General features: G+C 35.8%; 2 protein-coding genes across 5 annotated transcripts in view; one reads left to right on the plus strand and one right to left on the minus strand.

Annotated features, from left to right (window-relative positions):
* Positions 1–27971, plus strand: part of USP8 (ubiquitin specific peptidase 8) — a 90529-nt gene that overhangs the window by 53180 nt on the left and 9378 nt on the right. For all 4 annotated transcript variants that reach the window (XM_037502463.2, XM_037502464.2, XM_054701437.1 and 1 more), the window contains 8 exons: positions 1065–1150; positions 5342–5504; positions 11105–11147; positions 13683–13827; positions 19338–19500; positions 21561–21705; positions 22155–22378; positions 25693–26271. In XM_037502463.2, the coding sequence (XP_037358360.1) occupies positions 1065–1150; positions 5342–5504; positions 11105–11147; positions 13683–13827; positions 19338–19500; positions 21561–21705; positions 22155–22378; positions 25693–26271 (1548 nt within the window). The remainder of the gene's footprint in view (positions 1–1064; positions 1151–5341; positions 5505–11104; positions 11148–13682; positions 13828–19337; positions 19501–21560; positions 21706–22154; positions 22379–25692; positions 26272–27971) is intronic.
* Positions 12804–27971, minus strand: part of USP50 (ubiquitin specific peptidase 50) — a 63779-nt gene continuing 48611 nt past the window's right edge. Inside the window, exon 10 of the transcript XR_008554203.1 lies at positions 12804–12999. The gene's annotated coding sequence lies outside the window, so the exon portion shown is untranslated. The remainder of the gene's footprint in view (positions 13000–27971) is intronic.

The raw sequence follows: 27971 nt of genomic DNA on the forward strand, positions 1-27971 counted from the left end.
CTCTTTTAACTACCTTTCGAAGAGCTAAACATGGGTATATCTATCCTTTTAGTCTTTCTCTAAATTTTCATTTCTAATTCATCTGATTAATTGTACTAGTAGACTACCAGTAAGCATTTAACAGACTTATTACACTGTTGTCTTTTGAACCAACCTTGATTTGAAAATCTCTCTTATTGCAATATCTAATAAGTGATCTCTTAAGTCACTTAAACACTTAGTTGTGCTTATTACTAGTGTTTACTTGTTTTATTTTTAGCTATTTGAGGTTTCCTCAAGTGTAAAAATTGTTTTCTGTGTCATAAGTGGTTGACTGCATTTGGGGAATGAGTAGCTACTGTAAAAAATAGCTGGAAGCAGAAACATCTGAGTTTAAAACAAGTAAACCAGAATAAATCCTGTGCTGTAGATCTGTACACAATTTCCCTACCATTCTGAGACTATAGACAAAAACAAGGTAACTTATTTATGATAGCATGTTGCTCTTAAAGTCTTTAGTTTTTGACATTTATTCATAAACAAAAATAGTAGTATTTACATTTCTTACAGGTGCCTTACAAATAAGTAAAATTTATTACCTACTGAGTTTTTTTAATGTTAAAGTTTAAAAAAATACTTCATTAAATCATAATACTGTTTACCTTTCAACTTTACATACCACCATGTTTTTTTTTTTTTTTAAGAAGCATGCATTATTTATTTGTTTGTTTGTTTGTTTTGTTTATACATGCACTGGGTACAGTCAGAAGTGCGGGAGGGTGAGAGAATTCACCAGAGCCAGAGCGGGGAGCAGAGCAGGCAGAAGGACCGAAGTACACTGCTGAGGGGAGCAGCGGGCGGCAGGAGAGGTCTGCGCGCCATGTGGGACCCTCCTCCGGTGGCTGGGGAGCAGCCAGGGATCGAACCCGCGCCGCAGAGGCCATGGGCAGCTTCGCAAACCAGTGTTCAACCACTGCGCCACTGGGGAGGCCCTACATACCACCATGATTTTAATGTATTTAGCATTAGTGCTGTATACAGTCACTGGTACTAACATTTATGGGATACCTTTCCTGTAATTCCAGGACTATGTTCATTCTATGCTTGGCCCATCAAACATCAAAAAAGCTATTGAAGAAGCTGAAAGACTCTCTGAAAGCCTTAAACTCAGGTACAAACATTATTATAAAGTCTTTAAAATAATATAAATGTACAAGATAAAAATATTTAGAATTTGTTCATTTATTTCTGACTCAGCATACAAATCCCCCAAAATAAGTCTTGTGCTAATGGAGAAACAAAAATTTAAATCTTTCCCTTACCACCTATCTTATGTCCATGTACTATTAATTTTCTCTTGAAATTTAGAAAATGTTCAGAATGATTGACTGTTAAAGTAGACTTTGGTATATCAAATTAGAGCTGAGGTCCAATATTTCTAAGTTTTTGACAGTACTCTTCAGAAAAATTTAATTCCTCTTAATGCCCCATGTTGTTCTGGGCTACTTGGACATGGTCTTATGGAAATGAAGTATTTACTGTTAATTTTGACCTCACCAGTTGCAGAAGTTAATTCTAATTTAATTCTAGTATTTGTCATGATAGGCTTATCAGGCTTATAAAATAAAGGCAGTGTGTGTCAATTTTTAATTATTAGTCTTTTTTTTTTTTTAATATTTATTTATACACGAACCAGGGTACAGGCCAGATGTGTGGGAGGGTGAGAGGATTCACCAGAGACAGAGCGGGGAACTGAACAGGCAGAATGACTGAAATACACTGCTGAGGGGAGCAGTGGCCGAGATAGGAGAGGTCTGCTGCGCTCTGCTGCACCATGTGGGCACCTCCCTGGCTGGGGATCGAACTCATGCTGCGGTGGCTGCGGATAGCTTCATAAGTTGCGCTTAACTCCTTGCGCCACCAGGGAGGCCCTACCTTTTGAACCTTCTTAGAACTTTTCTCTCACTTGCTTGTTACCTGTACATATTTATATTCTGAACCACTTTGTAAGTAAATGAAATTTTAACTCTGTGTGTTACAGGAATGTAAGTTCACCCCTCTGCAAATGTATATTCTCATACTGTACCCTCCTTAGAAGGACAGTAGAGCAAGTATCCTGGTCTTGTGCCTCATTTTACAGGAAAGCTTTCAGTTTTTAACCACTGATAAAATGTTGGTTGTGAGTTTGTCATATGAGGCCTTTATAATATTGATGTATGTTCCTTCTATATCCATATTTTTGAGATTTTTTTATTATAACTGGATATCGAATCTTGTCCAATGCTTTTTCTGCATTTATTCATATTATCACATGATTTTTTATCCTTTTGTTGAAATGAATTACATTGATTTCATATGTTGAACCATTCTTGCATCCTTGGAATAAACCCCACTTGGTCATAGTGTATGACCCTTTTAAAATTTTAAAAATTTGTTTTGCTAAGATTTTGTTGAGAATTTTTGTACCTGTTCATGGTTTATTGGTCTGTAGTTTTCTTTTTTGTGATATCCTTTTCTGCTTTTAGAAACAGGGTAATGTTGGCTTCATATGGTATATTTTTTAAGTGTTCTCACTGATTTTTGGGGGAGAATTTGAGAAGAGGCACATGAATACTTCCTTGATTACTGCTTCAATTTCCTTGCTTGTGATTGGTCTGTTCACATTTCCTTTTTCATCCTGACTCAGGTTGAGAGGTTGTATGATTCTAAGAATTTGTCCATTTCTTCTAGCTTTTCCAATTTGTTTCCATAAAGATATTTATTATAGTCTCTTACATCCACTGTATTTCTCTGACAACTGTTGTAACTTCTCTCACTTAGGATTCTTGTTATTAGAGTTTTTTTCTCTCTCTCTTTTTTAATGAATCTAACTATGTTTGTCTATTTTGTTTATCTTTCCAAAATAAAGGAGTCAGCTTTTCCTTTCATTGACTTTTTGAATTGTCTTTTTATTTTATTTCTGCTGTGTTTTTTCTGCTGCTGGCTTTTGGGTTCTACTTTCCTATTTCCTTATGGTAATAAGGTCTGATTATTAAATTGAGATCTTTCTTTTTTCTCTATATGGGCGGGTATTGCTATAAACTTCCCTCTTAGTACTGCTTTTGCTGCATTGTGTAGAGTCGGGTGCATTGCACCTCTGTTTTTGTTCATCTTCAGGTGCTGTTTCATTTCTCCTTTGATTTTCTTGTTAATCCAGTAGACATTCAGTAATAATGTTGTTTAGTCTCCATATATCTGAGGTTTCTCCTCTATTTTTATGGTTGATTCTAGTTTGATCATTAGAGGTGTTTAATATTATTTCAATCTACTTGAATTTATTGACACCTGTTTTGTGACCCGATAAGTATTCTAGCCTCAGTATGATATTGGAATTAACACAGATACACATACCAATGGAATACAATAATGAACCCAGAATTAAGCTCCCGTATACATAGACATTTCACTAAAAGCAGCAGAGCCAGTGATTTATAACGGAGAGAGGAGAAGCTCTTGAACAAATGGTGTTGGGAAAACTGGACAGCCACACACGAAGAGTGAAACTATTTATATAAAACAATAGACAAAAATTAATTCAGAATGGATTAAAGACATAGATCTGTGGGAGGCAGTAACTGAAATATTTTTTTATTTCTTTGTCCTCAGCTGGATTCCTTAGTGGCTGTCTCAAGCTGCTTAGTTCAGTGTCAGCTGGAGATAAGGTCAAATTTATGGACAGAACTTGTAACTGTTGACTCTGGGACAATTGTTCCTGTCCTCATTTCTTGCTGCTGTGGTTGTCCTTTACCTCTCTTCTTGGTTGAAGCCTATAAGAGTGAGGGTTTCTATTGGAATTCTGTCTGCTCCCCACCATCTGCATGATAGGTCATATATAATGGGGAAACTTAATTTATACCCTTACTTTTTTCACTTGTTAGTTACTATCCGGTGTGGATGGTTTTGTTTGCTCTCACTGCCTTCACATAGTCTTAACTTTCTCTGAAATGTATGTCCTTTCTGAGGAAGTCAATACTATAGAAACTACTATGCCATTACCAAAAGTAGAGCCATATCCATCTTTCTTTTTTTAAAGAAAAAGAATGGAATTTTAAAATATTTTGTAATTACAACGTCGTGTTCCTTCAATCATATCTTGGTGATCGATCTTTTCAGGCAGTGGAATGAATAATTCTGAAGTTGTTGTTAAACATAAGGTTTGAAATGAAATGCTTCAAGTCTTAGAAATTAAATGCTTTGTTTTCCTTAAATTCTTTCCATTTGAGGAGTAGCCAAGCTTTGTGTGACATGCTAATCTTCTTAAGAAGCTAAAAATTATTTTCTTATAAGGTGGATGCTTATCAAATTGGAATTATCTTATTGATAGATAGTACATTTTGGGTCACTGTTAAGCTAATGCTGATAACAATGGTAGGAAATAATTTGAGTCTAGATATCAATAAATTAGGATGTCTAGATATCAAATCTTAGAATTAGTACTGCTAAGAATGTTTTTCGTTAGCTTGTGAAGCTGGCTTAAATTTTTGTTATGTGAAGCTGGCACAAATTCTTTGTGTAATCTCCATAGTCATAGTGTAGTTTTAGGTGTTTAGAAATTTATCTTTGTGTAAGTCATTCAAAAGCATATATAAAACATAAAGAGTAATAAAATGAAAAGTGTTCATGTTTTTATTATTGATTATATATTAAACATTGACTTTTAAAGTAAATTAAATTGACTTTAATTTTCCTCTCTAATTTTTCTTCTCCCTTCCCTCCCTTCATCTCTTTATTTTATTGCATTGCCAGGCAACACTTTAAATACAGTTGCAGTTCCCTAATAACATCCTTTCCTGGCAGTAGTGGTAAACATTGCATATAATTTCATTAAGGAATAGATGTTGGATACTAAAAAAATATTCCTTAGATAACTGCTAACATAACATAGCAGTTTTAGTTCTAACAAATTGGAAATTACATTGAGTTCATCTTTTAAAATAAAATTTACTCTAAATGTCAAACACAAATGCACAAGTGTAATATATGGATTTTTTTTTTTTTCAGAAGGAATTGGGGTTGTGAATCCTTAGAAAAGGATATTGCAGCAGATTCAAATCATTAAATGGTTGAATTTGCAGGAGGAAAAGAACAAAAAGCATTAAGCAACTTTTAAAGCATAGAGTTTCTTTTCAAGATTTTTGATTTATTTGAAATAGAAAATTTTCAAGTTGTGGTTTGTATCAGAACACTGGTTTAGTTGAATTTCAGATGGTGGGAGAAAAGTATTCAGCTATATATACCCCCAAAACAGTACTAGCTTTGAGAACTGGATTTATTTGCCCAATTTTACCAATCAAAGACATATGCTGACTTCTTTTTTGACTAGATATGAAGAAGCTGAAGTTCGAAAAAAACTTGAAGAAAAGGACAGACAGGAGGAAGAACAACTGCAGAAACAGAAAAGACAAGAAGCAGGAAGAGAAGAAGGTGGCACATCAGCTAAAAGTTCTTTGGAAAATGTATTGGATTCCAAAGACAAAACCCAAAAGGTATTTCAAATCTGTTGTGTGAGGCAAGAAGAATTGAGCTATCACTACAACTTTCTTTTGGACAGCATGAGTAAAATTTAATGTTTTGATTAGAAATTCAATTGAGTATTCTAGTTTCACTTGATTCCAGGTTTTTCTTGGGGCTTTTAAAGAAAGATGTTCTGTATATTAGTTTTTGCAGTTAGTATAAATGTGATGAGAGTTGTAGAAAGAGCATTTGTGCTATAATTGAGTATCTATCAATCCTGGTCCTGTGTCAATTCTTGCTTAACTGTTTTGGGACTCAATTTTCTTATTTACCCAATGAGATCTTTAAAAAGATCATCTTTAAGGTGTCTTCTTTCTAATAAATGTAATTTGCATTGAAAGGAGATTTGGTCTACTACGTATTTGCTGCCAAACCTTTTTATCTGTTTCTGGGGTCTCATTCTCTTTCCTTTGTCTTTTCTCTTTCCAGGTATTCTTTCCTTTTTCTTTCTCTCTTTCCATTTTAATGTTCAGTGACTACTTGTAATCTTTTTAGCTACATTTATTTATCAAAACCAGTTGATGACTTAGTCTGTACCTACCTTGTATGTTGTTCTTTACCTCCTCAAAAACTATACCTAAAATGTCATTTCCTCTGTACTGTTGAAATTCATGGAAAAAATTTTGCTTTAATTTTTCTTAAGTTATCTTGTAGCTTTCTTTCTTTTTTTTTTTTTTTTTTTTTTAAGATTTATTTATTTATTTATACAAGCACTGGGTACAGTCAGAAGCACGGGAGGGTGAGAGAATTCACCAGAGCCAGAGGGGAGAGCAGAGCAGGCAGACTGACAAAGTACACTGCTGAGGGGAGCAGCTGGCGGCAGGAGAGGTCTGCTCGCCATGTGGGACCCTCGCCCTGTGGCCGGGGATTGAACCAGCTCTGCAGAGGCTATGGGCAGCTTCGCAGCCCAGCGCTCAACCCCTGTGCCACCAGGGGAGGCCCCTTGTAGCTTTCAACTCATATTTGTTTGTGAGTCATTACTGTTTCGTTAAGAATAGTTACTGAATTGCTTGTGATATTGTGCTAGGCATTGTGTAAAAATGTAACGAAATCTCGTGTTTGGATTTTAGGAACTCCTGTAAGATAAGTTATACTACCTTAGAGAGATGTTCATATGTAGTTCATACCACTAATATGAACAACAGAAAAACTCCCCTAGAATTCAAGGACCTAATTGAAAGGACCTTTTTTTGAATTGAGGTAGTAACATTGGTTTACAACATTGTGTTTTAGAAGTCTAGAATCCCCCTTGTCAGGTGGTGTTACCACACCACACCATACCTACCCCCAAAACACTCATAGTCCACAATCATAATCCATTGTCCTCCCTCCCCATTTTGTTCTTTTCCTCCCCCTTCTTATCCCCTTTTGGTAGCCTCAATTCTATAGTCAGATTTTTAGGGTTTATTAATTTGGCTCTATCTAACCCTTTGTTCGATTTCTCTGTATTCCACATATAAATGACACCATCTAGAATTTCTTCTAACTTACTTTGCTTAGCATAATCCCCTCCAGCTCCATTCATGCTGTTGCAAGTGTCAAGTTTATCTTTTTTGACTGCTGAGTAGTATTCCATTGTGTGTATATACCACATCTACCTGATCCTTTAATTTGTCTTTGGACATGTATTTTTCTTAGTTTGACTTTTGTAAACAGTGCTGCAGGCGAACATAGGCTTGCATATATCCTTTTGAACTAGTGGTTTTGTGTTCTTTGGTTGATATCTAGAAGTGGATTGCTGGGTCAAATGGAAGACCTATTTTTAATCTTTTAAGAACTCTGCATACTGTTTTCTACAGGGGATGGACCAGTCTACATTCTTGCCAACAGTGTAATAGTGTTCCTTTTTCTCTACATCTTCACCAATACTTGTTTTTGGTATTTTTGACGTAGGTCATTCTTACAGGTGTGAGGTGGTTTTACTCATTGTGGTTTTATTATGTATAACCCTGATTAGTGGTGATGAGCATTTTTCCATGTTCCTGTTGGACATCTGTATATCTTCTTTGGAGAAGTGTCTTTTTTTTTAAGATTTATTTATGCATACAAGAACTGGGGTACAGACCAGAGGTGTGGGGTGTGTGTGAGAGGATTCACCAGAGACAGAGTGGGGAACAGAACAGGCAGATTGACCGAAATATACTGCTAAGGGGAGCAGTGGGCGAGTCAGGAGAGGTCTGCTGCTCCATGTGGGTAGCTCCCTGGCTAGGGATTGAACTTGTGCTGCAGTGGCTGAGTCAGGAGAGGTCTGCTGCTCCATGTGGGTAGCTCCCTGGCTAGGGATTGAACTTGTGCTGCAGTGGCTGTGGAGAGCTTCATAGGTTGCATCTTAATCCCTTGCGCCACCAGGGAGGCCCAAGAAGTGTCTTATTTAGCTCCTCTGCTCACTTTTTGATTGAATTATTTTCTTTTTATTGAGATGTGTGAATTATTTGTAGATACTTGGTATCATAGTCCCTGTTGTATTTATGGTGTGCAAATATATTCTGCCATTCACAGGGTGTCTATTTTTCATTGTATAGAAGCTTTTCAGTTTGATGAAGTCCGAATTATTTATATTCTTTTCTTTCCCTTGCTCTTAGAGACCAAGCCACAAAGATATCTCAGAAGCTTATATCTTGGAGTGGCTTGTTTATGTTTTCTTATATGTATTTTATGGTTTCAGGTGTTACACTCAAGTCTTTGCACTATTTTGAGTTAATTTTTTGTGTACAGTGTGAGGTAGTGTTCTAGTTTAATTCTTTTACATGTGGCTGTCCAGTTTTCCCAACACCATTTGTTGAAAAGGTTTTCCTTGCTCCAGTGTATATTCTTGGCCCCTTTGTTATAGATTAACTGTACTTGTAAGTGTGGGTTCTTTTCTGAGCTCTCATTTCTATTCCAATGGTCTGTGTGGCTTTGCTCTGGTACCATACTATTCTGATTATTATAGCTTTGTAGTATAGATCGAAGCCTGGGAGTGTTGGCTATTCATTGTCTTTTGTGGGTCCATATGAATTTCAGTAATATTTGTTCTATTTCTTTGAAGAATGCCATTGTAACTTCGATAGGGGATTGCTTTGAATCTGTGTATTGCTTTGGGTGAGATGGCCATTTTGACAATGTTAATGCTTCCAATCCAGGAGCAGGGAATATCTTTCAACTTATTTGTGCCAGCTTCTATTTCTTCCTTTTTTTTTTTTTAAGATTTGTTTATTTATGCATTCAAGAATGGGGGTACAGGCCAGAGGTGTGGGCGTGAGAGGATTCATCAGAGACAGCGGGGAACAGAACAGACAGACTGATTGAAATACGCTGCTGAGGGGAGCAGCGGGCGAGACAGGAGAGGTCTGCTGCACCATATGGGCAGCTCCCTGGCCAGCCAGGGATCAAACTCGTGCTGCAGCACATAGCTTCATAGTGCTATGCTTAACCCTTTGCACCACCAGGGAGGCCAAGCTTCTATTTCTTCTAACGATGTCTTATATTTTTCTTTGTTGAGGTCCTTTATCTCCTTTGTTAATATCGTTCCTAGGTATTTGGTTCTTTTTGACTGTAAATGGGATTATTTTCTTGATTCTTCCTCTTCTAGCTCATTGTTTGTACACAAGAAGGCAACTGATTTTTTGTATTGATTTTGTAACCTATCACTCTGTTGAAATGATTTATTGTTTCAATTTTTTAGTGAAATCTTTAGGATTCTCTGTGTATATTATCTTATAATCTACAATAATGATAGCTGTACTTCTTTCCCAACTTAGGTTCCTTTTATGTTCTTTTCTTGCCTAACTGCTCCAGCTGCAACTTCCAGTACTGTGTTAAGTAGCAGTAGTAGTGAAAGTATACATCCTTTTCTTGTACCAGATCTTAGTGGAAAAACTTTCATTTTTCACCATTAAGTGTGATGTATTTGTGGGCTTGTCATACATGGCCTTCATTATGTTGTTGTATGTTCCATCTGTCCCATTTTGTCAAGGGTTTTCATCATACGTGCATGCTGAATCTTATTAAATGTTTTCTCAGCATCCATTGATACGTTCATAAGATTTTTTATCTTTCCTTTTATAAGTGTGGTTAATTATGTTGATTTTCAGATGTTGAACCATCTTTGTGTTCCCGGAATAAATCCTCTTCATCATGGTGAATAATAATTCCTAATGTATCGTTGAATTTGGTTTGCTAAGATTTTGTTGAGGATTTTTGGGAAAGAAAGTTTCAGTATCTTCATTTTGTTGCCTTTCCAACAGCAGGGCAAACTACTTTACTTTTACTTCTGTTTACTCTTTTTCCTTAAAAAAGAGAATATAGTTTAACCTTTTACTCAATTTTAGGAATCACCTAACAGTTGTATATTCTTATCTCTTCCTTTCCTCTTTAGCTGGATTATTTCGAAGCAAATTCCAGATTTTATCATTTTACGGTCTTAAATATTTCAGTATGTGTCTCAAAGAAAAGTAGATTTTTCTTAGTAACCACAATGTTATTTTCCTGCCTCATAAAATTAACAGTAATTCCCTGATATAATCTAATACCCAGTCTGCATTCACATTTCCTCACCTGTCTCAGATTTGATTTGTTTGGATAAGGATCCAAATAAGGTCCACTCATTGTCTTTTACTTGCTATATCTCTTAAGGCTCTAATATATTTTTCTGTTTGGGTCCCCTGCTCTTATTTTCAATTCATGCATTTGATTTTTTAATACTGGATCAGTTCTGTAAAATGAACGACATTCTGAATTTTTCTCATTTTTCCTACTTGTGTCATTAACTTATTCTTCTATTTCCCATAGTTTCTGTAAGGCTGCAATTCAACCCAAAAGCTTAATTAGATTAAGGTTCAAGTTTTGTTTTTTGACAAGAAGCCTTTAAAGATACTGTGCGTTATATTTTGCATCATATTAGTGAGCACATGTTCCTTTTATTTTTTCTTTATGCTAAAACTGTCGTTTCTAAAATTAATGCCTTATTATTATCCCATGTAGTGCTGCTTAGAAAATGAAAGTTTGTATTTCATTATTTTTTTTAAAGATGTATTTATTTATGCATGCAAGAACTGGGGCACAGGTCAGAGATGTGGGGGGTGAGAGGATTCACCAGAGACAGAGTCTGGAACAGAATAGGCAGACTGAATGAAATACACTGCTGAGGGGAGCAGCGGGCAAGATAGGAGAGGTCTGCCTCGCCATGTGGGTTTCTCCCTGGCCGGCTGGGGATCGAACTCGTACTGCAGAGGCTGCGGATTGCTTCATAGTGCGGTGCTTAACCGGGCCACCAGGGAAGCCCCTGTATTTCATTATTCTTTAATTGTAAATATATTTGATATTTAGCTGAATGAAAGAAATTTTGAGGAAGTATCATGGTTCTGATAAATTCCTGGTTATTTTAACTGTTATGTACCACCCATATGACCTGATAATTTGTATTGCTCTTCATTTGTGTTTTTATAAAATATTGTTTCTCTGTATACTTCACTTCCAGGCTTGCAGCTTCAGGAAGTATTAAAGTTGAATTTTTTGTTGCTCTGAGTATTTTTGTTCCTATTAAGGTTGAAAACTTTTGTTTTTTTGTTTTTGTCTTTTTTACATGAAATAGGTTAATGGTGAAAAGAATGAAAAAAATGAAACAACAGAGAAAGGTAAGTATCCACAGAAATGGAGAGTTCTTTTAGGTTATTAACCATGGTCTTGTTTTAATCAGAATAAACTTTAGAATTTGTACACTGAGCTTCTTAACACTGTGCCTAATGTGTATGTAAACATGACCATTTTTCCTACAATTATATTGAAAATGTGTTCTGTATTTATAAATCATGTGAATATTTATGGTATTTTGCAATGGAAAGCATCAATGCTAGTTTGTACAGGTCATTGTTTTCATTTCAAGATGCAGTTTTACGCAGTATTTCAGAACCTGAACACTGAGAAGTCAGAATGCCTGGGTTTGAATAGTCTCTCTGAATGACCATGTGATCTTGAGCATGTTATTTACCCTTTCTACCTTAGTTTCCCCATCTGTAAAGAAGGAATAATAGTTATTGTGAGGATTGAATGAATTGATATTCATGAAGCATACAGTAAATTTTAGGTAACTATTAACTGTTATTTATGACTAGGTTATAGACTCAATTAAAGACCTCTTCACTCCCCTTTAATCTAAACCAATAATTTGCATATTAGATTTTATTTTTATTTTTTTAATATTAAATTTTATTTTTATATTCCCCCATACAATTGCAAACGCCCCATTCTGACCCCAATCCTTCCCCTCCCGCCCCTCACCCCCCAAAAAGTGTCTCTGGTTCATAGTTTTTTGTTGATTTTGATTTTCACTTTCTTATATTCATTTTCCTGGTCCCTTATTTAAGTTTTCTAGATTCCTGCTATGAGTGAGACCATCCGGTATTTTTCTTTTTCTTTTTGGCTTATTTCGCTGAGCATGATCCCTTCCAGCGCCATCCATGTTGCTGCAAATTGCATGTGTTTATCTTTTTTGAATGCTGAGTAATATTCCATGGTATATATGTACCACATCTTCTTGATCCAGTCATCTATTTTTGGGCATTTGGGTTGTTTCCAAAGCTTAGCTATTGTAAACAGTGCTGCTATAAACATAGGGGTGCAGGTGCTCTTTGGAATTGATGTTTCTGTGTCCTTTGGGTAAATACCTAGGAGTGGAATTGCTGGATCATATGGAAGCTCTATGTTTAGTAGGTCCAGAAATCTCCACACAGCTCTCCATAGTGGTTGGACCAGTTTGCACTCCCACCAACAGTGCAGAAGAGTTCCTTTTTCTCCACATCCTCGCCAACATTTGTTGTTGCTAGTTTTTTTAATATGTGCCATTCTCACTGGTGTGAGATGGTATCTCATGGTAGCATATTAGATTTTAATCCACATATAAGATTTAGGCAGTTGCCTGTTTTCTTCTCTCAGAAAAGGTTTAACTTAAATAGTAATTGTATGTTACACTAAAACAAATTCTCTATTTAAAATATTGCTACACAGTCAAAACAGGGATGAGAAGAGCACAAGGGACTGTGGTGATTGTATACAGGTGAATTGGTGGTGGGAATTTCACAGGGACTACACCTGAGAGGAGAAAGCATACACTGTACAAAAATGAACAGTGATGTAAAATACATATGTAATAAAATATATTCACTTAAAAATAAATTGCTACACAAAAATTGGAAAATAGAAAGTTTCCTTCCTATAGCTATTTCCCATTCATTTTAAGATTAGCTTTTATCCAGAGGATCTATTTAGTTCATTCTGCTTAGATGTACTATTTTCAGAGGTTTGTTCTCAACTTGTTTTATTTTTTTGTTGTTAGAATCATTCTGATGAGGGAAGTAGGAATGTTTTTGGCTGGTTTTATAACTTAGAAGATACTGTTACTTCCTTCTCCGAGCTCATTATTAAAGCAGTTCTTTAGATGTTTAAGCTCCCTTTCAGTGCCTTTTAATCTTTCATGGTAGGTAGTGAAAGCTGAAAAAAGAAAATGGCAGTGTAAGAATTATTTACTTTGGTTAAATATTAGTTAGTGCCCCCATGCTTAAAATATTTACTATAGTACTTGAATCTGCTATTCAACTCTGCTATTATAGTGTGAAAGTAGTCATAGACATAGACGGTATATAAACAAATGACTGTGGCCATGTTCCAGTAAAAACAGGTAGTTACACAGTTTGCCAACCCCTAATGTGGAAAGCAAATAACAAACTTTTGACTTGTTATTCTAGAAATACTTGCAAATATCAGTTTTTCAAGTAGTCTCCACGAAACCCTATCATAGGGTTTTTAAAAAGAACTTAGAACCTTTTAAGAACTTTTGAACCACAAATGTTTCTTCAGATTAAATTAAAAAAAAAAAAAACAGAAAAGGAATATTGTTAAGAGACACACTTACTAATTTCCTTTTAAAATCCCCACAGTGCTAACAACAGATGTAGTTGTAACATCATTCAACAAGTTTTGATATTTTAAGTCTTTATAAATAGTACATTGGTCTAGTTTCTTTATAAATGTCAAAAACACATAATTAGTGTTAAAGTAATAAATAGCAGGTATGCTTCACTCCTCTAGAAAAAGCTGTTAGTCCTGTATTTAGTGGTAAAATAGCACAGGGAACTGGGTGTTTCTTGTCTCTTATCTTGTCTCGTGATTTCAAGGAGCAATCACAGCAGAGGAACTATACACAATGATGATGGATAAAAACATCACCTTGATTATAATGGATGCTCGAAGAATGCAGGATTATCAGCATTCCCATATTTTAAATTCCCTCAGTGTTCCTGAAGAAGCCATCAGTCCAGGGTGAGTCACTATGTATTCAGATAAAATGGTAAAATCTGACCAGTAGTAAATCTCACTGCTTAGCACCCAAACTAAATGTGATAGTCTTTTCCTATTGACTGACTGATAGTCTTTTCCTATTGATTGACCTTTTTATTGTTTGCTCTTTGGTAGCACATCTTATCCTTTCTGAAGGGTAGTATAAAGGACCATACCAGTTAGACATTTTTTTGCTATCTCTTTTTTTGAAGTCTTATTAGAAGAGAAATGAAGCTGATTTGTGTGCTCTCTCCCCGAGGTGTTAACTTATTTTTCTTGCAATTTTCTGTTTATGAACTTGTGAAACACATGAACCATATTGACTATAATTATGAACTTAATTGAATTTTTTGTTTTTGTAGTTCCCCATACTGTTATTTGTGGTAAAAGATTATACAAATAACTTTTTAAAGAAGAAACAATATAACTTATGTGATGAACTAGTCTCTAAAATTAGACTACATTCATGTTGTAACTGTCTCTTATTAGCTTCATTGTCTCGGCAGTTTTGAGAAGTTTAGATGAGAAAATGTATATGTATACAAACACTTAACAGTGCCTGGTGATAGTAAGGATATACTAAAATTATTTACTCTTGTTTGATAAGAAGACCTTAGCTTATAAAATAATGTAAAGTTACTAATATTGATATTACAAAACACCATAGAGCTAAACACAGAGCTAAAATTTCAGATCCTAGGTTATTTTCAGTATTTCAGATGTCATATAAATCATATGCCTTCTCTGGGTCTTACTGGATGAAGTTGGGTTGTTTAAGATTTATGGCATGTTTTAGGACTAACTTAACATTAAAAAGATATATTTTTTAAATTAAGTAGTAAAATTACCATTGATTTGGGGGGCATATTGCAGATGCTTGGTAAATGTTTGACCTGAAGAAGAGTATGCTTTGAAAACAGAAATAAGATTAGCATTCTTAGTCTAATCGTGTATGTATTGGTGAATATATTCCAAGGATTTCAAAAGATAAAGCAAATTATAATTAATCTTTGGATAGTCTAATCTCTGCTATTAGAAAGCTGGTAATCTTGAGTTTAAATTCCCTGTTTGCCAAAATAGGAGATTTGGACTACTATGAAACCATAAGATGATTGTATACTGACTATTAAAGAACAATAAATTGCATGCTGAGAAAATTATTCTGCTTTAATTTCTGTTTCAGTCCTAAATTAAATGAAGTCAACAAATAACAAAAATGAAAAAAGGTCTCAGTTTGGTAGAAATAATTTTTTTTTTTTTAAAGATTTACTTATTTATGCATACACAGCCGGGGTACAGGCCAGAGATGAGGGGGGTGAGAGGATTCACCAGAGACAGAGTGAGGAACAGAACAGGCAGACTGACTGAAATACACAGCTGAAATACAGTGAGGGGAGCAGTGGGCGAGACAGGAGAGGTCTGCTTCGCCACGTGGGTTGCTCCCTGGCCGGCTGGGGATGGAATTCATGCTGCAGAGGCTGCGGATTGCTTCATAGTGCGGTGCTTAACCCCTTGCGCCACCAGGGTGGCCCTGGTAGAAGTAATTCTTAATGTTTCCTGATCTCCTCTCTTACCAGAGAGTAGTCTCAGAGTTTCCTTTAGGCAGCAGTATCTATAGCTAGCTGACGACTATATTTTTTCCTGGTCTGGTTGTAAATTTTAATATGGTACTTTAAAGATATAAAAGCATTCCTAAGTATTCAGCCCAGTGAATTTTAAAGAACAGAACATACCTAGTTAATTAGCATCTAGATAAAGAAACAGAACATTACCATCACTTGAAGAAGCCCCTGATGTGCCTCATCAGTTATAACCCTTATCCTCACCAGTCAAGGGAACCACCAACTTCTACCAGAGTAGATTTCTTTTCCTAATTTTGTACTTTGTATAAATTGGATCATACAGTCTATTGTCTCTTCATATAAATTGAATCCTACAGTCTGTAGTGTTTTATGTATGACTTCTTGTACTCAAACTTATGTTTGTGAGAGTCACCTGTAGTATTGTGAGTAATTGCAGTTCAGTTATTCTGAATGCTATCTGGTGATCTATAGTGTGACTAGCAAATTTTACTGATGTTATAATTATTTTTAGGATTACCCTCTTAGTTAGATTTGATCCTGTTTTTTTATGTAGAAGGAATATAAAATTTCCTATTAAAATTAAGATCGGGCCTCCCCTGGTGGCGCAGCGGTTGAGCGCTGGGCTGCGAAGCTGCCCGCAGCCTCTGCAGCGCCGGTTCGATCCCCGGCCACCGGAGGAGGGTCCCACATGGCACACAGACCTCTCCTGCCGCCCGCTGTTCCCCTCAGCAGTGTATTTCGTCAGTCTGCCTGTTCTGCTCTCCACTCTGGCCCTGGTGAATTCTCTCACCCTCCCGCACTTCTGACTGTGCCCAGTGCTTGTATAAATAAATAAATAAACAAATAAATAAATAAATAAATAAATCTTTAAAAAAGAAAGAAAAACAACCAGATCGATGCTGTGTTCTGTCCCTGAGGCCTGGGTTGCTTATCACCCAGGTGCCCCCCCCAAAAAATAAAATAAAATAAAAAAATAAAATTAAGATCACTTTCAACTAAATAATCTAGTAAATATTTAAAATAGATGTAACAGAACAGAATTACAGTATCTTATCAAGAGAATACATGAAAAAATGGCTTTTGGGAAATACTAGTTGATACTACTTTTTCCCACAGTGTTTCTGCTGAATAATAGTCCTGAGAGTATTTAGGCAAATATATTCCTTAAGAATATATTTCAGTTTTTTCTCATTCTTCATTGACCAAACATCTTTTTGATATTTAATATGAAAATTAAATGTCTCATTAAATGAACAGTTTTTTATAGTTCTTCTATTTCTCTTTACTTCTTGGAATATATAGGACCAACATTGTATCAATAGCATCAGGAATTTTCCTTCCAAAGATTCTATTTTTATTTTATTTATTTTTTTTAAATTTTTTTTTTTAATAGAGTCATGTTTTATTTATTTGTTTGTTTTGTTTATACATGCACTGGGTACAGTCAGAAGCGCGGGAGGGTGAGAGAATTCACCAGAGCCAGAGCAGGGAGCAGAGCAGGCAGAAGGACCGAAGTACACCGCTGAGGGGAGCAGCGGGCGGCAGGAGAGGTCTGCACGCCATGTGGGACCTTCCTCCGGTGGCCGGGGAGCAGCCGGGGATCGAACCGGCGCCGCAGAGGCCGCGGGCAGCTTCTCAACCCAGCGCTCAACCGCTGCGCCACCGGGGAGGCCCTCCAAAGATTCCAAATGATTTAGTTTTACTTATGAATAAAAGTTTCACCAGTCATGCCCAACTTGCAAGTATCGTCAATTCAATACTGAAATGCCTACTGTATAAAAGTGCTTTGCTAGGAATAATATGGAGTTCCTCACCTGGAAGGACAAATCTGTATTACTTATTCAATCATTCAACAAGAATCCACTGAGCATTTACTGTGGCCTAGGTTATTATGGTTCCAAGTGCTGGAGCTAATTCACTGAACAGATACAAATCTTTTTCTTTGTGAAGCTTACATTTTTTTTAGGAGAATGGGATAGGTGAATCAGGCAATGAAAGCTGTTATTAAGTGCCCTAGAGATATGTGTGAAGTGTATAGTTTCCCCCTTATCCATGGGATATGCATTCCATGACCATCTCAGTGGATGCCTGAAACTGCAGATAGTACCAAACCTTATATAAACTCTGATTATTTTCTTTAATGATTAAGTGGAGAACTTTAAACTTTTCACTTAAAGGAAGCTCTTTACAGCTTCTCTTTGGCATACCTAGATTGCCAGCATTTACTAGTCTTTAGTGCCATTATTAGGTAAAATAAAAGTGTCCTTGAACACAAGCACTGCCATACCACCATCGTGGATTGATAAGGAAGAGAGCTACTATGTGACTAAGAGGCAGCCTAACAGGCAGGTAGCCTTCAGTCTGGATGTAGTGGAAAAAAGGATGATTCATGTCTCAGGTAGGTTGGAGCAAGATGGTTTGAGATTTCATCATGCTGTTCAAAACAGCTTATGAACTTAAACTTATGAATTTTATTTCTGGAATTTTCCATGTAATATTTTTGAACTGCGTTTAACCATGGAAGGTGAAACCATGGAAAGTAGATAAGGGGGGGGAATATTGTTTGTTGGGCCTGGTATTCAGATTTTAATCTAGAAAAGCTACAGTGAAAAGTACTTGAGCAAATCTTAAAGGAGATAAGGGATATGAGTGATACAGGTATCTGAGGGAAGAGGGGTCCAGATGGTGGAGACAGCAAGGCAAAGGCCCTTAGGCAGGAGTGTGCCTGAATAACCAGGAGTAACTAGGACTTCTTTGCTAGAGTGAAGTCTTCTGATTGGAGATGAGGACATTGAGATAATAGGATATGCAGGAGGGACCATGTGGCAGGCCCATTGTAAGAACTAGCTTTTTAAGTGAGCAAAGGACTGGCCCTGGAACTTTGGTGGCGGGTGAGTAAAAGCATGTGCCTATGTTAAGGTGTGACGTTGTGCTTCCTGAATTATATAGTTATGTAAATGGATGGTCAGTTAATAAAATTTGATTAAAAAATAAACAGGAAAAAAGTGAGCAAAGGATGAAGTGAGTGGCATACTTTAATGTGTAGCTGGTGTTATTCAAAGTTGATAATCTAGTAGGCAGTGTACAAAGCAACCAAGGCCAGATTGCCCAAGAGTTAATTCTGGCTTCACTGGCTAGGAAATAACACAGGTAACTTACTTCTTGGTACCTAAGTTTCCCAATATATAAAAAGGGGGTAATAGTGCTTTGCTTTCTAGGAATATTGTGAGGATTTCGTGAAATTCAATGAGAATAAAGTGGTTTTTTAAAAAAATTTTTATTTGTTGTTTATGCATACAAGAATTGGGGTACAGGACAGAGGTGCATGGGATGAGGGGATTCACCAGAGACAGAATGGGAAACAGAACAAGCTGACTGACTGAAATATACTGCTGAGGGGAGCAGCAGGCGAGGTAGGAGAGGTCTGCTGCACCATGTGGGTAGAACCCTTGCCAGCTGCGGATAGCTTGAGAGTGCTGTGCTTACCCCCTTGCACCACCAAGGAGGCCTAAGAATAAAGCATTTAGTAGAGTAACTGGCACACAGTAAATAAATGTGTTTCATTAAAAAAATATTCTGGCATTTGTCTATTAATTATATAGTTATAAAAAAAAACAAAATAGAAATAATAGTACCCAGGTGATCCTTTAGTCATTTATATTTTGCTGAGAGAGGTGCTCAAATGACTTCATTTGTTTTCAGTTTTGGCCCCTTTGTGGTCGAAACTTGAGTTAAATATTTTAGGCTATTTACAATCTTAGCATATTAGAAAGGAATCTATCAAAGTTATACAGAGTGATGTTATACAGAGTATAGATGTGATGTTATACAGAGTATAGAATACTTGTATTAGTATATTAGAATATTCTTGGAAACTTCTGCCCCACTAAAAATATTAATAAATTTCAGAGTCACTGCTAGTTGGATTGAAACAAAACTCCCAGATGATTCTAAAGACACTTGGAAGAAGAGGGGAAATGTGAATTATGTGGTACTTCTTGACTGGTTTAGTTCTACAAAAGATTTACACATTGGAACAACTCTACGGAGTCTGAAAGATGCACTTTTCAAGGTCAGCAATTTCCTATTTATTGTAATTGCAAGCCTTATCTGGTTGTTAGAAAGGTGTAGTCACTAACTGTTTATTTTAAGGTCAAGAAGAGCCATCATATTCTGGTTGTAGAGTTTTTTTTCTTAGTTTAGATTTTAAAAGATTACATTTGAGTCACCAAATTAAAAAAATAGGTCTTTATAAAACAGGACATTAGAATTTTCAGATATATAAATGAATTTGTTTTAAGAATTAGACTATGAAACAAAGGCAGAGGAAGAAGTCACTAAAGAAAAAAGACTGATAGATTGAATTTGATAAACACTTTGAATTAATACCATGAGATTACAAGGCAGAAAACAAACCAAAAAATATTTACAACAAATGTGGCAGTGGTTTAGAACATCTAAAATCCAGAGAACTTTTTTTTTTTAATATAGTATTTATGGAGCAGTGAGAATCTTCAGGCTCTGCTGGTAGAACTATATATTTTTTTTCAAGATTGAATTATTTATGCATACAAGAGCTGGGGTACAGGCCAGAGATGCAGGCCAGAGACAAAGCCGGGAGCAGACCAGGCAGAAGGACTGAAATACACTGCTGAGGGGAGCAGCAGGCGAGACAGGAGAGGTCTGCTTTGCCATGTGGGTTTCTCTCTGGCCGGCCGGGGATTGAACTCGTGCTGCGGAGGCTGCGAATTGCTTCATAGGGTGGTGCTTAATCCCTTGCGCCACCAGGGAGGCCCAAATCCAGAAAACTTTAGTAAATAATAAGATCGTTATTTAATTTAAGTGGTGGACACAGACAGACATGAACAATAGAGGAAAGGCAAATGACAGAAGTATAAAATATCCAGCTTTATTAGTAACCAAAGAAATGCAAATTGAAACAGTGAATGCCATTTTCTCTGATCAGATTTACAAAGCTAAATAATGCTTTTTAATTTTTTAAATCATTAAAGCATTGCATGATGGTAGATGAAATTAAAACTTACTTGAGCAGTAGGGCAATTGATGTAGCATTGCCCTCCAGTAGAACTGTCTTAAAAGCCTCAAAATAATTTATGCTTTAAAATAGGGAATAGTAATAAACCCAAGTATAACATGATGTGTGAAACTGCCAATATTCAGTAGTTTTGACATACAAATTTGGCAATTTTATAAATTCCAACCTAAGACATGAAAATTAAGTGTATGATGAATATGATATAAGAAATCAGTGAGGAAAACAAAATAGATTGTAATGAATGGATTGGGTACAATTGGCTAGCCAGTAAGTAAAGTGAATCCCTACTTCAAAGTAAAGTGAATCCAAATAGGCAAAAGCTAAATATGTAGATTGAAACAGTAAAGTGTGAGAAAAATATTGGTAGATATTTTTATATCATGATCCCAAACCAAGGTGTCATAAAGGAAGACCAGTATACTTAACTTGTTAAAAACACCATAAATGAAGTAAAAATTCGGAAAATATTTGTAATATATACATGACAGAGCTACTTTTCCTTAATATTCCAAGTATATTCACTGTTTACAAAGAAAATTGCAAACATCTCAGAAAAAGATGGGCAAAGGATGATATTAGTTAAGCCATAGAATATAAATGGTTAATAAACATTAAAAGATGTTCAACTTCACTAATAAAGAAATGCCAAGTAAAACAAGGTAGGATTCAGTATCGACTGGTTTGGTAAAAATGTAAAGATTTATAATGGGCATTCTCATACACTATTGGTACTTGTGTGAATTGGTATCATATTTTTGAAAGGCAATTTGATAGTAACAGCTAAACTTTCAAATCAGCAGTTCTACTTCTAGGAAGTTATCCTACAGTAATACACATATATAAACTTTTTTTTTTTTTATAAACTTCTAAAATCACAGATTCCTAGTGTGGTTTTAAAACCCTTCCCTGAACATCTGTTTAATGCTGAATTTTGAATTCAGTTCTCTCTCTCTCTTTTTTATCATTTAGAAGATGAATGTTGTCTTCGGGGAATCAATTTAAAATTCAGGTTTGTTGTGTTTTTAGCTGTCAAAAGACTGCTGCCATATTAAAAATACTATTTCCTTAATTTATAGTGGGAAACTAAAACTGTCCTGCGCAATGAGCCTTTAGTTTTAGAAGGAGGCTATGAAAACTGGCTCCTTTGTTATCCCCAGTACACAACAAATGCAAAAGTCACTCGACCTTCACGAAGCAAGAATGAAGAGGTGTCTATCTCATGTATGTATGTGAAATTTTTTTTTTTAAATTGGTTCAGTTCCTGGCCACAAGTTGGAGGAGAGCTACAGGTGGGGTGGGCAGGGAGCAGGCACAGGTCTGCTTTGCTGTTTGTCTTCCCAGTTGTTTCTACATGTTTTTCATGGTTTGAGCACTTTATGAAGAATAAAAATTCACATACAGAAAAAAAGAATAGGTTTGGTAAAATGCACTATAAAATTATTTATGTTCTCAGAGTAATGTTTATGGTTGTGTGTGCATTTGTCCTGTTAGATTGGAGTTTGTTTTCAGGCATAACAAGTACAAGATGCATACCACTTGGAATTTAATGTTTAGTTCTTTAAAACTATTATGGTCACACTTCATATAGTTTACATTATATATGACAGGCATGAGATATGTAAGTACTATTGAGGGTTTTTAAATAATTATCATTATTTTGGGGATTTTAGTGGATTTTACTTATCCCTCACTGGAAGAATCAGTTACTTCTAAACCTACTGCCCAGATGCCACCTCCTTCTATAGAAGTAGATGGAAATGCAGAATTGATAAATGATCAAGATGAGAGAATGGGACCACTGAATATACCAGCTCCAGTTGAACCAATTGCAGCTTTTAAATCTGATATTCCATCCATAATTCATCCAGTGCCTATTTTAAAGAATATCCCTCAGGTATGGTCTTGATTTTCTATTAACTTTGTCTCTTCTGTTTTAATAATTTAGTCCTATAACCACAGCAATATTCGATTATGCAAAGAATTTCAAACCCAGCTAGCTGTTCATTTACCGCATGCGGACATAACAATAACAGATTGTATTTCCACCGTGAAACTGAACAAAACTTTTGTGGTTTGTTTGGTAATTTAACCTATAGAATTCCCAAATAGTGAGGTTTTAGATGATAGATAAGCATATATGCGTGTGATGTCAATATTTTGGTTTTGAAACTTTAGTTCCATTTCCTTAAACTTGACAGATCAATAACAGGCATAGCATATATATGTAATTATTTCAAAATTTTATTTTTTTTCAAAGATTTATTTATGCATACGAGAACTGAGGTACAGGCCAGAGGTGCGGGGGGTGAGAGGATTCACCAGAGACAGAGTGGGGAACAGAACAGGTGGATTGGCTGAAATACATTGCTGAGGGGAGCAGCGGGTGAGTCAGAAGAGGTCTGCTGCACCGTGTGGGTAGCTCCCTGGCCAGGCGGGGATCTGTGCTGCAATAGCTGTTGAGAGCTTTACAGTGCTGCAACTTAACCCCTTGCACCACCAGGGAGGCCCCTCTTTCAAAATTTTAATAACTAAGATATCACAATAAACATTTGCAGCTTTGTCTTCTTCGTAAAATTTTATTTAAAGGAAAGTTACCTGTTCTTGTGTGCATTTTCCAATTTTTTAGCATTTTTAATTTCCTCAGATACAGTTAAATTCTACTTACATGTAAAGTGGATGGCATTTGATTTATGGGGCAGGATATGAATAGAAAATTAAGTCATTTGTTAAAAAATGAGGCAGTTTGTTCATCTTTTAATTGTCTACTTTTAATATTTCAGACTAAATCTTAAACTATTTAACAACCTTCCTTAAAATGCAAGTGAAAGAATTTTAAAGAGATTTTTATTGTGCTTACTTTCAACTTAACTGATATTTGAACCCTAATCCTTTCTTTAAAACTTTCTAAGATATGTGTTATTTGTCAAGTATACTTTGAAAATTTTCTATATGAAAGACATCATGAGGTGTACAAATATGATTAAACTATGTCTCATTTTTAGGAGAAACTGATGCATAATTAGACAGAGGATAAGACAGATAGTCATGTCTGTAATAGTTTCTGGAGCATAGAGCAGGGAGAGAGATGCTGTCAAGAGGGATGTCAGGGAGGTCTTCATTGAGGTTATGAAAATGGGAGAAGTTAGAAAATTGTATGACTACAGGTCCTCAGCATGTGCTGTGGGACCTGTGACAAGTGTCAATGTGCTCAGACACTGCTCTCTCTTGGAGAGTGTCATAGTAGCTAAGGTTGAAGAGCCATCAGTAGAGACTTGATCAAATGGGAATTTTATCCTGGAAATAAGGGATACATTAAGCATTTTATCTCAGGTATAATATGATTATAGTTGTGATTTTAAGATTAGGAGAAAATGGATTGAATTACCAAAATGTGGGGCCTCCCCGGTGGCGCAGCGGTTGAGCATCGGGTTACAGAGCCACCCGCGGCCTCTGTGGCGCAGGTTCGATCCCTGGCTGCTCCCCTGCCACCGGAGGAGGGTCCCACATGGCGCGCAGACCTCTCCTGCCGCCCGCTGCTCCCCTCAGCAGTGTACTTCGGTCCTTCTGCCTGCTCTGCTCCCCGCTCTGGCTCTGGTGAATTCTCTCACCCTCCCGCGCTTCTGACTGTCCTCAGTGCATGTTTAAACAAAACAAACAAACAAACAAACAAATAAATAAAACATGCCTCTACTTTAAAAAATAAATAAATAAATAAAGAATTACCAAAATGTGGATGCAACACATTTATTGTTAATATTAGATTCAGACTAAATCTTAAGACTATTTAACATCCTTCCTTAAAATGCAAGTGACAATATTCTAAACATCTTTATTGTTAATATTATCCCTGTAGTGGTTCTTCCCACTTTTTTTTTTTAAGTGAATAGAAAAAATAGAATGATGAGTAAAAGGAGTAATAGTTCCTTTTTCACTAACTTGTTCCCGCATTAATGTTTTGTGATTCGTTTATATGATTACTATGCAGATTGTTACTAGGAGATAGTCTTGTAAATTCCCATTTTGTTTCAGTGATAAGTAGTATCCAGAAATGATGTTGGGGCACTTGTTAGTGTGCTGTTAAATTGAGGTTGTAGACATTTAATTCATTAAATCAGGAATTTAGATAGCTTATTACTTGACTACTATTCTGTTATTTCTAAGAGCGAAGAAAGATTTTAAACAAATAATCATAGTTATTTAATCAGAATCCCAATAAGTACTGTGAAGGGAGGAATAGGTTATGAAAGCATTATCTGAGAACTTAGCTAGTGTTAGGGGACAGGAAAGTCTTTTTCTGAGGGAGAGATAGCTAAGCTAGAACCTAATGTGATGGTGGGTATTATCTAGTATAAAAGCCTGAGTTGGGAAGGAATGTGATCTTTTTTGACAATGAAAGATAAAGTCTGATTATGACTGGTTTACTGAATTACTAGTATGAAATAACACTGGAGAAGTGGGAAGTGGTGACACACAAGGTCCTTATGGCCAGCGTAAGGAATTTCGATGTAATTTAAATACAGTGAGTGGCTACTTAAAATAGGTTTTAGCAGGTAAGGAACATGGTGAGATTTGTGTTTTAAAACAATAACTGGCTACAGTGTGGACAAATAGATTAGAAGGCAGGCAGAAGGAGCGAATTGGCAGCTAGTTGTAAGGTATAGAAAGAGGATGTTGGCATGGACTTGGTTGATGATAATGGAAAGAGGCCTTATGAAACTCAGGATTCTGGTTGGAGAAACTGGATAATGGTTCCATCCATGAGATAAAGACAGTGTTTTGGGGGGTGGGGCGGGAATGGGCATCATGAATTCAGTTTTGAACACTGGGTTTGTAGTGTATATGAAACACTCACAAGGAGATAGTGAGTAGCCAGTTGAATCAATTGGATATATAGAAATGGAACTTATCTGGGTATGTCCAGGTCTAGGTTTTGTGTTTTAGGTTGAACTCTTCTCAAGACAGAATGTAACAGGGTGAATTGAAAGTGTGGAATCTAGAGACGTAAGTATTAGTAGTGTTTGGCTCTTTCTTTTTCAAAGACCTTATGAGAAGTCTTGACATTGGGTAATTGACACAAGAACTTTCTGGCAGATGTTGTCTCAAACAATGACTTTTTCATGTTTTGTCACAACTTACCATCAAGAATTGAGGTGGTAACATTACTGGATTTAGGTAAAAATACTTTTTGCTCTGTTTTGGTTGTTACAGATTGATCGTACTAAAAAACCTTCAGTCAAATTGCCTGAAGATCATAGAATAAAATCTGAAAGTACAGATAAGGAACAACAGTCTCCTCAGAATGGAAAAGTTGTTCCTGATCGTTCAACAAAGCCAGCATTCCCCCCTCCAACTGCCATGTTAACAGATGAAGAAAAAGCTTTCATTCATGCAGAAACTGCTCTTCTAATGGAGAAAAACAAGCAAGAAAAAGAACTGCGAGAAAGGCAGCAAGAAGAACAAAAAGAGAAACTGAGGAGGGAAGAACAGGAACAAAAAACCAGACAGAAACAAGAAACTGAAGAAAATGAATTCACAGAGAGGCAACGAAAAGCAAAAGAGGAAATGGAAAGGAGAGAAAGTGAACAGACCAGGAAAGAAGAGAAAGAAACCTCAGCAAAGAGGGGCAGAGAAATAACAGGAGTAAAAAGACAAAGTATTAGTGAACATGAAACTATTGATGCCAAGAAGTCTGTGGAAGACAGAGGGAGGATGTGTCCAACTCCAGAGTTGCAGAAAAAGTCCACAGATGTGTCCCCTGCCTCTGTGACAGATTCAAATTCAGGCAAGGTAAAGACAGAAACAAACAATACAAATTGCCAGCTCTGTGAGATAAAATGTACATAAAAAGATGACGGTAGTGGTATTTCACAAACAGCATAAACATTTTAAGTAGTTTTCTATGGGTTGTCAGATTTGTATTCATTCATCTACATTTGCTCATCTACTCTCCTTTGAGATTGGAATTTCTTTTTGTGTGTATGAAATGCAACATAGTTTTAATTCTTTAGTTACATTCTTCATGTATGATGTATCATCCAAAAACTAGAGTAAAAATATCATCTCTCTCAGTATGGAAGAATTAGGTGCCAATATTTATATGATAGGTTTTATATCTACTTAGATTCTTTCCAAAATCAGTGGCATACACATTTTACATTTATCTTTGTGTATGTTTGCTGTTTGTTTTTTTAGTCATGTCTCAGACATTTTTTTTGTTGCCTAATGAAATAATAAATATCTGCCATAACCTCATTAATGTTGCCCTTGTCTATACCCCAAAATTGAGTACCACAATTTGGGGAACATATTTTTTAGCCTATGCTATAGCATGTTGTTATTCATTTCCCACAGTGCCTTTTCCTTTAGAATGTCAAATAAGTTTTTATAAATTTTCAATCTGTATTTTCAAGAAATGATGTTAGGGTCACGTCTAACCATTTTGTATGTTTACTTGGTAACATCAAGAATAGTTATAGTCCTTTTTATGTACATCTAAATGTAAATACTTGGTAATGTGAAAGTGATTATGTTGTGAAAGTGACTGATGGAAGGTGAAATATTTACAGGATGTCACTTTCTGTACTTCTCAGTTGTTCAGGAAGAACCAGAATTAACAATTCATATTAGTTCTGCACTTAACCCAGGAACACTTACCTAGTAACCTCAGCTATCAAAAGTATAACTCCTATGCAAAAATCTACTCGGCACTTAAATTAGGGAAATTAATCCTATGTAGTGAAGCTACTTAAAGGAAAATTAGAACGTACAGCTTTTATTTCGCCCCTCCGCCCATTATCTTGTTCCTCCCAATGGTAATTCCATGAATTACCATGAATTTCAAAATGTCATTCCATGAATTTCAAAATGTCATTGAAGTTGAGAGAATTTAAATAATTTGCCTAAGATTACATAGCCAATGAAATTCCAAAGCCCTTCCTTTTCATCTTGCTACAATTAGCAGGCAGTCTTAAGAACTTACAGTATTCCTATTCCTGTAGTCATTTAGTAGAGGTGTCAAATTCCTACAAATCTAAATAGCTCCCAGACTATCATCCATGATTTTTCATGTTTCTCTGTTTTAACACAGAGGGAAAAAATATATATTTACATTCATTGTATGCTTCTTTTAAAAGCAGGCAAATGTGTGTGGTAACATATCTAAGAGGTTCAAATCTATTCCCCATTTCATAATATAGTGTTGCAAAACCAATGTTACCTCAATTAAAAATAAATAGTAGGCCAAAAAACCCCATTTTTTCCCTAAATTTTTACTTCACTGTATTTTTTAAATAAAATATGAAAATTAAAAATATAAATATAAAAATTAAAAATATAAATTATTTTAAAAAGTAAGTATTAGTGAATTTTTTAAGGAACCTGTTAGTTTCTAGGACAATATAAAATGGACCCTGTATTTTTAAATATTACTTAGTATAAAATACTGTCATTTCTTTAATACATTAATTTTTTTTTGAGAGTTGCCATTT

The sequence above is a fragment of the Talpa occidentalis genome, unplaced genomic scaffold (assembly GCF_014898055.3).
Source record: "Talpa occidentalis isolate TD23 unplaced genomic scaffold, MPIMG_talOcc4v2.1 talOcc4.11, whole genome shotgun sequence".
NCBI lineage: Eukaryota > Metazoa > Chordata > Mammalia > Eulipotyphla > Talpidae > Talpa > Talpa occidentalis.